Genomic DNA, 11,317 nt, shown 5'->3' with positions numbered 1-11,317 from the left:
ACATGTAGTGTGTGGTATTTAACATGTGCAACCACACCGAGTGTGTGGTATTAACATGTGCAACCACACCGAGTGTGTGGTATTTAACATGTACAACTTCGTGGTGGCAGACGTCTCTTAATAATAATAATAACACGTATTATTATCATTAGTATTATCAACCGAATCTCGCGTATTTTATCTTATCAAACAATTCCAAGTCACTTTTCTTCTCTGATGTTCCCGCGCAAATGTTCTGTACTATTGTTATTATTAGCCATATAATTAAAGTAATATTCGGTTGATCTCTTCAATACTATAATAACACCTTTAACCTTATTCAAAGTCATTCATGAACTGTTTATTTACATCCGCGTCCTGTTTCCATTAAAGAAAACGGAAATAATAGACGGGGGGACAACTTTACTTTCTTTATATTGGTTGTAAGATATTGTATAGCAATTATTTTAGTTTTGTCTAGGGGAGGATGGGAGTGAGAGAGTGTTGCTTTATATAGGTGGGATAGTGTGTATAAAAGGGAAGGGTGGGTGTATATGGGGGAGCAGACACATGGTTATTAATAATACCAAGATGCATACACAACCTTGGGACCCATGTAATATGTGTGTAAAGTTTCAGGTGTCTAACCACTTCCATTTTGAAGCTACGACTGGAACAGACAGACAGACAGACCATCAGACACGTCCTTTTATTAGTAGTAGAAATAATAACACAAATAAACAAATATTTGTAGAATCGTACTGATGTGAAGGCGGTCAGACCTCCTAATTACTGAATTCAATATCCATTCTGTCCCAGATGGCAAAACGGGGAACATTAGATGTGGTGGTGAAGGCGGTGGTTGGGGCAGCCAGCCTGCTGGCAATGTGCTTATACTGCAGGTGAAGACGTTGACGCAGGAACTCGTAGAGCTCATACTCTGGACCCATCCTCTCCTTCAGCAGTTTGATGATCTTCTCTGGCACCTCCGAGTACTTCTTTGGGTTCTTGTTCACCTGCCGCTCTGCTTCGAACTCTGATGGAGAGGAGAGAAGAGTTGCTCACCTCCCTACAGTACAGTACTGCTGCTCTACGGGTGATGCGGTGGTGTTGTAGCACTGGTGGCAGTGCTATAGATGAAGTGATAATGTTAATGGACAATATTTAGTGTTATTTGTTGTGAATGTAGTGATACAACATTGCAACTTGCCTAGCAGCAAAATCAATTGCCCTACAACATTGCCACTTTATCTACAACACTAATGCTTGCATTGCAACACTGCCACTAGCCCCGAAAGACTACCAATTGACTTGCAACACTACCACTTGCCTTGTAATATTACTATCTGTCCTACAATACTGCCATTTCAACTACAGTATTGCCAATAATAATAAAACACTACCACTTTAGCAGTTCTCCCACTTTATACCACTACCCACTTACATACAGCAAAACTATTTTAATACAGCACTAATGCTTAACTCAACATTACCACTTTACCTCCAGCATTTGCAACTTACCTAAAGCACTACACACGTCACTATAACAGTGTCAACCCTACCACTTACCCTAAAGACAATATCATCTTACCCTGGCTCCAGTAACGCTGACGGGCGCCCTGGAAGAACATGGGTAGGTACTCCTCCAGGACAGCCAAGGTCGTGTTCCACTCCTCCGCCAGGCCCACTACTGAGTAATCGTACTCCGCCTGGTACTTCGCCTTCTGCAGCGCCCATGGGTCACCCAGCTTCCTATACCAGGGAGGACACAAACAGGACATGTGTGGGATCACCTCCATGTTATAAAAGAGGAAACAAAGATTACACAGAAATAAATACAGGTTTGGTGTAAGTCGCATTGTAGTGTTTATGCATCTTCTCCAAGAGCCGTTATGACAAGTAATTACCCCAATTCCAACTTTTGACCCCAGATCCTTCATCAGCATGTCCAGGGAGGCCTATAATGAGGCTTGAACCATAAAGAAACTGAGAAGAGTGGTTAAAAAACATACATACTCTACCAGAAACTTAATAAACAAAAAAATTACTAGTCACTTTATAGGAGTAAACATGGATCCTAAAATTACTTTATAGAGACAAAATGAACAATGAACTGAAAAAGAAGTTATATAACAAGAAAATCCATATGGGCGAGAACTCACAGGCACTGTTCGTATTGGCCGCAGAAGAATGGGACAGCAGAGGAAAAGCTGCGACTGCCTGGGCTAAAGTCACACTCCGGGTCGTCCCCTGACACACACTCCTCCAATTTCTTCCAATACCACGTCCGACCTACCACACAGTCCCTCATAATCAGTATTGAACATAATAATAATAATAATACATCTGTTACAATAACTATTAAAATAAGAGAGAATAATAGTTGATAATAAATGTTTAGGAGATTGTTAAGGCAGTAAATTACTCATAATATAAAGGACTGTGGCATATTACCCAGTTAAATCTGAGATGATATTTGGGTAAGTTCCTTTCATACATATCAATTTTAGTCAAGTATTTCTTGGGTATTCCACCTTTCTCTTCCCGTCCACTTACCCTCTTCCCTTCCTTTACCCTTCCACTTACCCTCTTCCCTTCCTTTACCCGTCCACTTATCCTCTTCCTTTACCCTTCCACTTACCACCTTCCCTTCCATATATCTCCCTTTCCACTTCCTCCCTCCACGCCACTCACCACTCCCTGGTCTCTGCTTCTCCTTGACCGCCATCTCCAGCTTCACCCTCTCATGGTCCACACGCTTGAACCGGAAGTAAGAGATATACTTCTCCACCGGGTCCCTCACCACTGTGATGTAAGCTGGTCGGAGGGTCACATACTGGCTGTGGTGGGAGGTACGAGAATTAACTATACTCACACAAGGAACACATTATAAACATGGAAACGTCTACAATTCCACAATAAACCAGGTGTGTGTGTGTGTGTGTGTGTGTGTGTGTGTGTTCTGTACTGTTTATAATTAAGGACTAACTCAAGGGATGGTCTCAAGGCTAACTAACCTCCTGTGTTGAGTGAAGTTGATGTAGAGGGAGAAGCGATCATAACTCTTGGGCCAAAAGTTGTACTCAAACCAGGTAGCTAAATTCTTCTGCTCGTCTTCACTCATCAGTCTGTGGAGAAAAGGACAATAGTGAGGACTGGTGAGGCAAAAGAAAAAGGTGAGATTAAGAGGACAACAATTAGGAGGAAAAGAAACAAAGAAAGAAAGTAAAAACATATCTAAGATAACACATCATTAAAAATATTCCAACAACACAATTCTAGGCAAAGGAAACCTCGACCAAACAAATCTATGAGAATCTACACCTAAGATCTACTTTTTACATACAGTACAGTTTAGTACTTTTTGAGGTGGAGTGCTACAGTTGTATCTCCCTCACCTCTGCCAAGGCGTCCTGTAGACGTGCTCCTGGTGCTGGTAATCGAGGTCCGCTGACAGGGACTTCATCAGGGACACCAACGTCTGCCCTCCAGTACGCGGGATGCGGTTGAAGAAGAGCCAAATGGTATCCGGGGTGCGGTTATTTGCGGAGGGCGAGATGACCGTATCATTGAGGCGTAACAACACTTCTTGTTTCTCTCGCCACCCAGGCTCTTCCGTCGTTGTTGTGGGGGTCGTCGTCCTGTCACCAAGAGAGTAAGTTTAGAGAGGAAAGACAGCAGGGGGAATAAATGTAAGAAGAGAGGAACAAGGAGAATGAATATAAGGATAGAGGAACAAGGAGAACGAATATAAGGAGAGAGGAACACAGAGAGTGAATATAAGGAGAGAGGAACAAAGAGAGTGAATATAAGGAGAGAGGAACAAAGAGAACGAATATAAGGAGAGAGGAACAAGGAGAACGAATAAAAGGAGTGAACAACTAAAAGATAAGAAGCAAGGAGAATACATTACTTATCAATCCACCATCTTATAACCCTCTCTCAATCTTGTGTAAGGATTCAACCAAAGAATAGACAACCCTCAATGAAGTGGGAAATAACAACAGCGATGGACAACAAAGTGTGGGAAAAAATACATAAAAATACAAAACAAACAGACAAAATGCATGGAACCAAACCTAACCTAACCATTGTTGCAGACAGTAGGCAACAGTGTCTGGGATAACTACAGACAGACAGACCTATTATGTCTGTTCTCCTCCCTGATCCCAAGACAGACCGATACACTAATTTAATTCATCAATAATGGCTGATATTGCCTTGACATTACAAACGTGAGGGAGAATTTTAATGCCAGTCATGCTGCGGCTGTCGTGACCTTATCAGACACTGTGAATTGACCTGACCTGACCTCGCTCTGTGATGGGAATATTCCTTTTATTAACCTCACAGCTCACAGAAGGAGGGAAGGTGGCTAGTTCTTAAGTTTGGTTGAAATAGTTAAAATTTAAGTTAGATTCAGTTATAATTAAGTATCGGTACGTTGAAGTTAAACTGAAGTTACCTGAGGTTAAACTTAAATTACGTTAGGTAAGCTAAGTCAGGTAAAGTTAAATTTTAGCTCGGTGTGGCTTTGTGAAATTACAGATAAGTGAAGTTACGTTATAGGTTAAATTACAATTAAGTAATGTTTGGTTATAGGTTAAAGTTACAGCACCATCCTCACACCTCACCTCAGCTCCTGTTGGACACTGTAGTCATCGTCATAGTCCTCAAAGGCGGGTGTTGTCTGATCCCTGGAGTTAACAAGCAGCATCACCACGTACACCTTGAGCACTACCACACACGCCACGTAAGGCAGGTACCTGTAGGGGGAAGCAGCATGGGTTAAAAAGGTCTCTGTGGGGCGTGTGGGGATTGTATGGGTGGGGGTGTGGGGATTGTATGGTGATGAGAATATATAAGGTTCGAGAATTAAATAAGGGGTACTGTGGGTTTATATGGGGGTGTGGGTGTTTAATGGGGGAATAAGTTAGGTTTGAATGGACGAAAATGGGGTGATGCAAAAATTGGAGATTAACTGGAGAGGGAATGGGAGGAAAATATACAGTGTATGGGTGTAAAAAGGCAAGTGGATTTAAAATTGACTTAATAAGATAGAAAATCCGATCCATGACTCGCGAGAACAGCTGCAAGATTAACCAATGATGGCGAGGACAGGTAGGAGAGGGCGCCTTTGACCTACGACACCTATCGCCGTCGCTCAGAACAAAACAATAACGAGGACGCCTTCAAGACAATTCCAGGGTCACGAAGACACACACCTACGAGACTCTGAGTCATACATACCTGAAGAGACCGAGGACAGTGGAAGCATGATCGCTGTTTCTCCACCTCCTCAGCTTCAACGTCCACATGCTACAGCGAGGTATCTCAGAGGCGGTGAGGTGTGATTTCCCTTCAGACTTCAGTAACTTCAAATCCTCATTATCTTCACGGATCATCACTGACAATCTTCCACAACATAATGAACTTTGGTTTTCAAGCACTTTTAATGGTATTTGTCAGCGGTTTTACTTCCTAGGTAAATAATAAAGATATCACTTGATGTACAGTACACTGATGGATAATGTAGGAGGTGGCAGCGAGTCCCAGCCTTTTGATAACACCACACACACACGACTGTTATGACTACCGGCAACATCCCTACGGACAATACGGTACCGCACTGACCCAGCAGTTGTCGTACAGGTAAGCTCATCTTGCTGTCGGATAGCGGTTTTCGACTTAGTTTTCCTCTTAGAATAGTTTAATATATAAAAATTACACCTGCAAAGCTTAATCATGCAATATCTAGTTATATATAAATAATCACACAGGCATATGTACTTAATTTAACGAAAACTCATATCTCAGTTTCCCTTATAGGTTCTTATACTCACCAAACAATAATGATAATGGAATATATATTGTATAAAGATAATTAACTACAATACAACGGGTTATTTGTTTTGGATGTGAGTATCTTACGTCAGGCAGCGGGGCACGAGCAGCTGACGCCACGAGATGGTATACCGCTACCCGTTGACGGTTCACCACTCACCACCAGCCGCCAGGGGGCACACCTACACCTATCACCAAGAACTACAGAAGCAGGAACTATTACTGCTACAACTTCCTTCCATCAAGCTCTTACCCTTCTTCACCCTCGTCACTTGTCTTTCACTTACCGATTTACTCCCGCATAAGTGTAGATTCCTTGGAGTGTGTCGCTCTTGGCCACTGAGTCTTCTGCTGTGTGTGGAGCTGGAGCGTCCTGGCATAAAACCGTGTTGGCAGGTTGTTTCGTAGTATATGTTCCATCATGGTATCTCTTGTAAGGCTCTGGTACTTTACACACTATGCTAATCAGGCTCATTGGTCTATAATTATTTGTGGAGTGACAATCGCCCTTCTCCAATGTAGGACCCACATAAGCCATTTTCCAGTTCTGGGGACCTTTTATTCATCTAGACCTTTACAGAACAAGATCTTAAGGGGCTCAGCAAGCTCGTGGCACAACTCCCTTAACACTCTGGGGTGCACCATATCTGGGCCGGGACTCTTGCGAACCTTTAGCTTTGACCATGTATTTCTTATAACCTCTTCTGAGAACACAGTGTGGGTCAGAGATGTGGCTCACCGTCTGTCCTCAAACGCAGGAAGATTATTTGCATCCTCTCTTGTGAACACCGAAGAAAAGAATTTGTTCAACGCCTCCGCCTTGCACACTGGTAAACGCTGATCAGCACTGCGCAACAGCCCAAGCAACTGATATATCAGTGACGAAGAGGAAAGACAAGTAAAGAATTTATAAACTTGCGAAACTTTTATATTAGCACACTAAAATTTTACCCCCCCCCCCACCACGCGCGTCTTCCGGGATGAGAACGTCCATCACAGCTCATCACGCAGCACCTTCATCAACTCATAACAGTAAAACTGACTTAAAAATGATGAACAATAGAACGACAATGCGAAGTTACAGAATGATTCAGCTTTATCTCCAACGCGTGGATCTCAGCTAACTGTGTCCGATGCAGCGGGAGTGTCAGTGTGTTTACCGTCCCACCAGCGAAGATGTGATGGCGCTACAAATGTCAATAAAACACATTATATCACCAATTTTAATATATCATAGTTTTACTCTAGACTATAATAATATAAAAACATCTGTGATTAGGGAAGTGATATAACGTCATGTATGGATTACGCGTGAGGTGACTCGGGGCTGATTCTTAGCGAACGTTCACATCCATTACGATATTACGGTATCAACGGTGAACGCACTCCTAGTGCTTGGGCGTAGTGGTGGTAGTTGTGGTTGGTAGTGGTGGTAGTTGTGGGTGGTGGTGGTGGTAGTTGTGGGTGGTAGTGGTGGTAGGTGTGGGTGGTGGTGGTGGTAGTTGTGGTTGGTAGTTGTGGTTGGTAGTGGTGGTAGTTGTGGTTGGTAGTGGTGGTAGTTGTGGTTGGTGGTGGTGGCAGTTGTGGGTGGTGGTGGTGGTAGTTGTGGTTGGTGTGGTAGTTGGGGTGGTAGTGGTGGTAGTTGTGGTTGGTAGTGTGGTGAAGCTAGGTGGTAGTGGTGGTAGTTGTGGGTGGTGGTGGTAGTTGTGGTTGGTAGTGGTGGTAGTTGTGGTTGGTAGTGGTGGTAGTTGTGGTTGGTGGTGGTGGCAGTTGTGGGTGGTGGTGGTGGTAGTTGCGATGATGAGAGAGAGAGAGAGCCAAGAAGAACAAAAGACGATCACAATAAGAACAGTAACAGCTAACACCATACGAACAAAACAACAGACAACCACGTACACAGGAAGACCAGTACGCACATGGTTGAAGCTTAGGTATGTACGCACGAGTTGAAACGGTGACGTGCAGATCTTAATAGCGTTCATGTACGCAGGAAGTAAAACTGTGTACGTAAGAAATAAACACATGTGTACATTACTGGAGTACAGACTATCAAAGGAATGAGAGGGAGGAAGAGGCGGAAAGGAGGAGAAGTGAGAGGAGGAAGGTAGGAGGAGAGAGTGAAGGAGAGGAAAGGTGAGAGAGGAAAAAAGGGGGAGAGAGGAAACAGTGGAGGGATAAAAAAGGGGTAAATAGAGGGGAGAGGAGGGTGAGGGAAGGGGAGAAAAGGGAGGAGCAGGGACACAAGGGTGAGAGAGGGGGGGTGATGGAGAGGTGAGGCGTGAGAGAGGGAGGGGCGGGGGAGTATGGTTGCTGAGTAGTGGAGTGATAACATAACTGTAGTCAATACTAACCACGTACAGTACGTCAACCACGTACATCAACCACTCCAACCACGTACACCAACCACTCCAACCACGCACACAATCTCACTCCAAACCACGTACAATTCAAACCACTCCAACCACGCACACCAACCATCTAACCACGTACAGTACGTCAACCACGTACATCAACCACTCCAACCACGTACACCAACCACTCCAACCACGCACACAACACGTCAGTAACTACCGTCCGTACATGCAAGGTCGTGAATTAACAAGAGGTGTGTAACAAGTTGACCTCTTTTGATAGTATCTCACTTCCTCAGCCCCGAGTGCGAGGCTAGCACGAGGTGTTTCTAGGACGGGGGTACAGGTACTAGAGATGGGTAGAATCAGCTAGGAAAGTGATGGGAGTGTTACATGCTTTATCATTTACTTATTTATATCATGTTATTTCTATTCAATTTTACGTTATTCTATTTTCTCCGTCTATCCACCATCATGACTATTTGGCTTGCGGCGAGTGAGACTGGTGACGCAACGCTCATTTCTCCAAACAATATCTACCGGAATGTAACTTGCGTGTTTCTTACATCATCATAAGCACTTGATTACAGCGTGAGAAACTGCCAACTAGTTTTCACGTAAAGAATTAAATGTTATAAACAAGACAGTAAGCAGCAAATGGATGTGGTTTAATGGTGTTTACTCCTGGTCAAATGGTAGCTTATTTATCCCCATTTTTTTTATAGTAGCAAATTATGCATCTCAATAATGGCCTTGAATGCAGTGTTATCCATGTAACGCATCTCAGGCAACGAGGAATGTAATGCCTTTATCACTACTCCCCATCAGACGCCATGGACACACACAAGACTGCTGGAGCCACGAAAAATGAGCGGTGTTGGAAAGTAATCTAAAAATAATAGTGGAATATTAGCTAAAAAATCAAGCGACATAACGGGAGCGTCGTGAACTGGGCTGAAAATTAGCAAGAAAAATTTTATTTGACTACAAGGATGGTTGGCCAGAGGCATTACGTGATGGACTGATGATAGAATGATGTATTTCTGCCCTTCAAACCAAAACAAACAAAATCTCAGGCTGACCACAAGAAAGACTGAGCAGACATTGTTTTATACATAAGAAAAATGAGTTTGTCGTTAAATTAGGTGCGTAGAGCCATATATTTACATCACTCAATTCTATCCAGAGTAGATTAGACCTGGAAATATTCACCATTATTGGAACCTATAATTTTGTCCCCTGAGATCCGTGAGGTATATCGTGACGGATGACAAAGAAATTAATCTCTTTTACACTATATTTATTCGTTGTTTTATCTCTTCTTTTTTTTCGTCTAGTCAAACATTCCTGATTAAATTGCATAGTGTCACGTAATTTCGTGTGGAATAGAGAGAGAATACAACGCAGATTGACAAAAGTTGAGTTATATTTTGAAATCCCTGTTTAGATGGCATGGAACCTTGTTATTTATTTTCTAATTTTTGTATCGTTATTTAACTTATCACAACAATATTAACAGATGATGGAAAATATTTTTATGAATATCTCTTCTTGATTTATGTCGTTAAAAATTCTAATTCTGAGAGAGAGAGAGAGAGAGAGAGAGAGAGAGAGAGAGAGAGAGAGAGAGAGAGAGAGAGAGAGAGAGAGAGAGAGAGAGAGAGAGAGAGAGAGAGAGAGAGAGAGAGAGAGATTCAATATCAATATAATATTTGTTTCACGCTGTTTCTTTCGTCAATTTATTATAGGATTAGAAGTTATTATTAATCATTATTAAGCAAATTATCACAGCTGAAATAAGAACACTGATACACATCCGTTTGCTCCAGTTTACCCTACAATATATGAACCAAAGATTCGTTTTCTTTTAATTTCGTCTCAGGAACGGACTGATGAATGCCCAGCCACACAAAACTAGATACAATACTGTACCATTTTCACTCACTCAATTATAATGCATTATTTACTCAGCCAATTACAATATATTCATTATTCATAGGCGTTAGTAGTACACAAACAATAAGGAAAATTCTCTCGGTCGATTAATCATAGAAAACGGCCGGGCTAACTACTTTAAATCGAGACAATAAATTTTTTGACTAGAATTAACTGAAGACAACACGACATATAATCATTATAATTGATAACACAAACTTACCACAACCTTTAACATTTATACTAAAATAATAATATATCTATATTAGCTATATATAGACTACCTTATTGAAGATATTGGAGCACTTAATTATTCATATGTGGCTTTAAATGTCACACCAAATTGTAATTAATCATAGGAAATTTCAGTAATAAGAATCACAACTCACGTCAACACGAAAATTATATATATTTCTCACGAATCAAGCATTTCGTAGCGATTATTTTACTGCACATAGACACCTGAGCTGCACACTTACCCACAAAGAAACGCTCATTGGCACATACACGGAGAGTCACTCAAGGTCTCACACACGGACAGACAAAGCATGCATACCTAAGTCCTGCCTTGTCCTGACGGCTGGGGGCCAGGTATATAGGAGGCGGCTGCCCTTAATAACAAAAGGTAGAACACCATCAATATGTATGTACAACTTACCCGCGAACAATGCCGCCTGCTGATTGGTGGAGGTGTAGGGGCCAGGCAGGTAAGGTGTGTGCTAATCAATGGTGATGAATAGCCTTCTAGCTCATGTTATTATCGCGCTGCTTCAACTTTCTCAACCTAGAAATTACTAGCATGTCGATCTGATGGCGACAGACTGTGTTCTGTTGTTGTTGTTGTTGTTGGCGTGTGTGTGTGTGTGTGTGTGTGTGTGTGTGTGTGTGTGTGTGTGTGTGTGTGTGTGTGTGTGTGTGTGTGCGTGCTTACTTTCAGTGCGCGTCAAAAGCAAAATGACTGAAGAAGAAGATAATACTTCTATCATACTTCCGTCATTATCAGTCATTCATGCGTATTATCAAATAAGTGTTTCATTCCTACCCCCTCACACTCCCATGCCCTCCTACCTCTCAGACATACTCTCCCCTTTCTCTCATTTCTCTCCCGACTCCATGGTACTGCTGTGACTACCCACCCATGCCTCCCTTGACCATCTCCTCCTTCCCACACCCCACCCTGCACCTTCCCTCCGTCACGGCCCTTATCC

The 11,317-nt window shown here is 42.4% G+C and overlaps 1 protein-coding gene across 1 annotated transcript; it reads right to left on the bottom strand.

The window, feature by feature from the left end:
* Window positions 1–673: 673 nt before the first annotated feature.
* On the bottom strand, window positions 674–5,557 carry LOC121857403 (heparan sulfate 2-O-sulfotransferase 1-like). Its single transcript, XM_042353435.1, has 8 exons — window positions 5,230–5,557; window positions 4,614–4,745; window positions 3,378–3,620; window positions 2,997–3,107; window positions 2,674–2,819; window positions 2,142–2,271; window positions 1,571–1,731; window positions 674–1,015 (listed from the first exon to the last, which is right to left on the bottom strand). The coding sequence occupies exons 1-8, from the start codon at window positions 5,382–5,384 to the stop codon at window positions 765–767; spliced, it is 1,329 nt and encodes a 442-aa protein (XP_042209369.1). The 5' UTR covers window positions 5,385–5,557; the 3' UTR covers window positions 674–764.
* Between the last annotated feature and the right edge of the window lie 5,760 nt (window positions 5,558–11,317).

The sequence above is a fragment of the Homarus americanus genome, unplaced genomic scaffold (genome assembly GCF_018991925.1).
Source record: "Homarus americanus isolate GMGI-L3 unplaced genomic scaffold, GMGI_Hamer_2.0 scaffold14604, whole genome shotgun sequence".
Taxonomy (NCBI): domain Eukaryota; kingdom Metazoa; phylum Arthropoda; class Malacostraca; order Decapoda; family Nephropidae; genus Homarus; species Homarus americanus.
The sequence above is the reverse complement of the archived record's forward strand: the minus strand, read 5'-3'. Positions and strand labels throughout refer to the sequence as shown.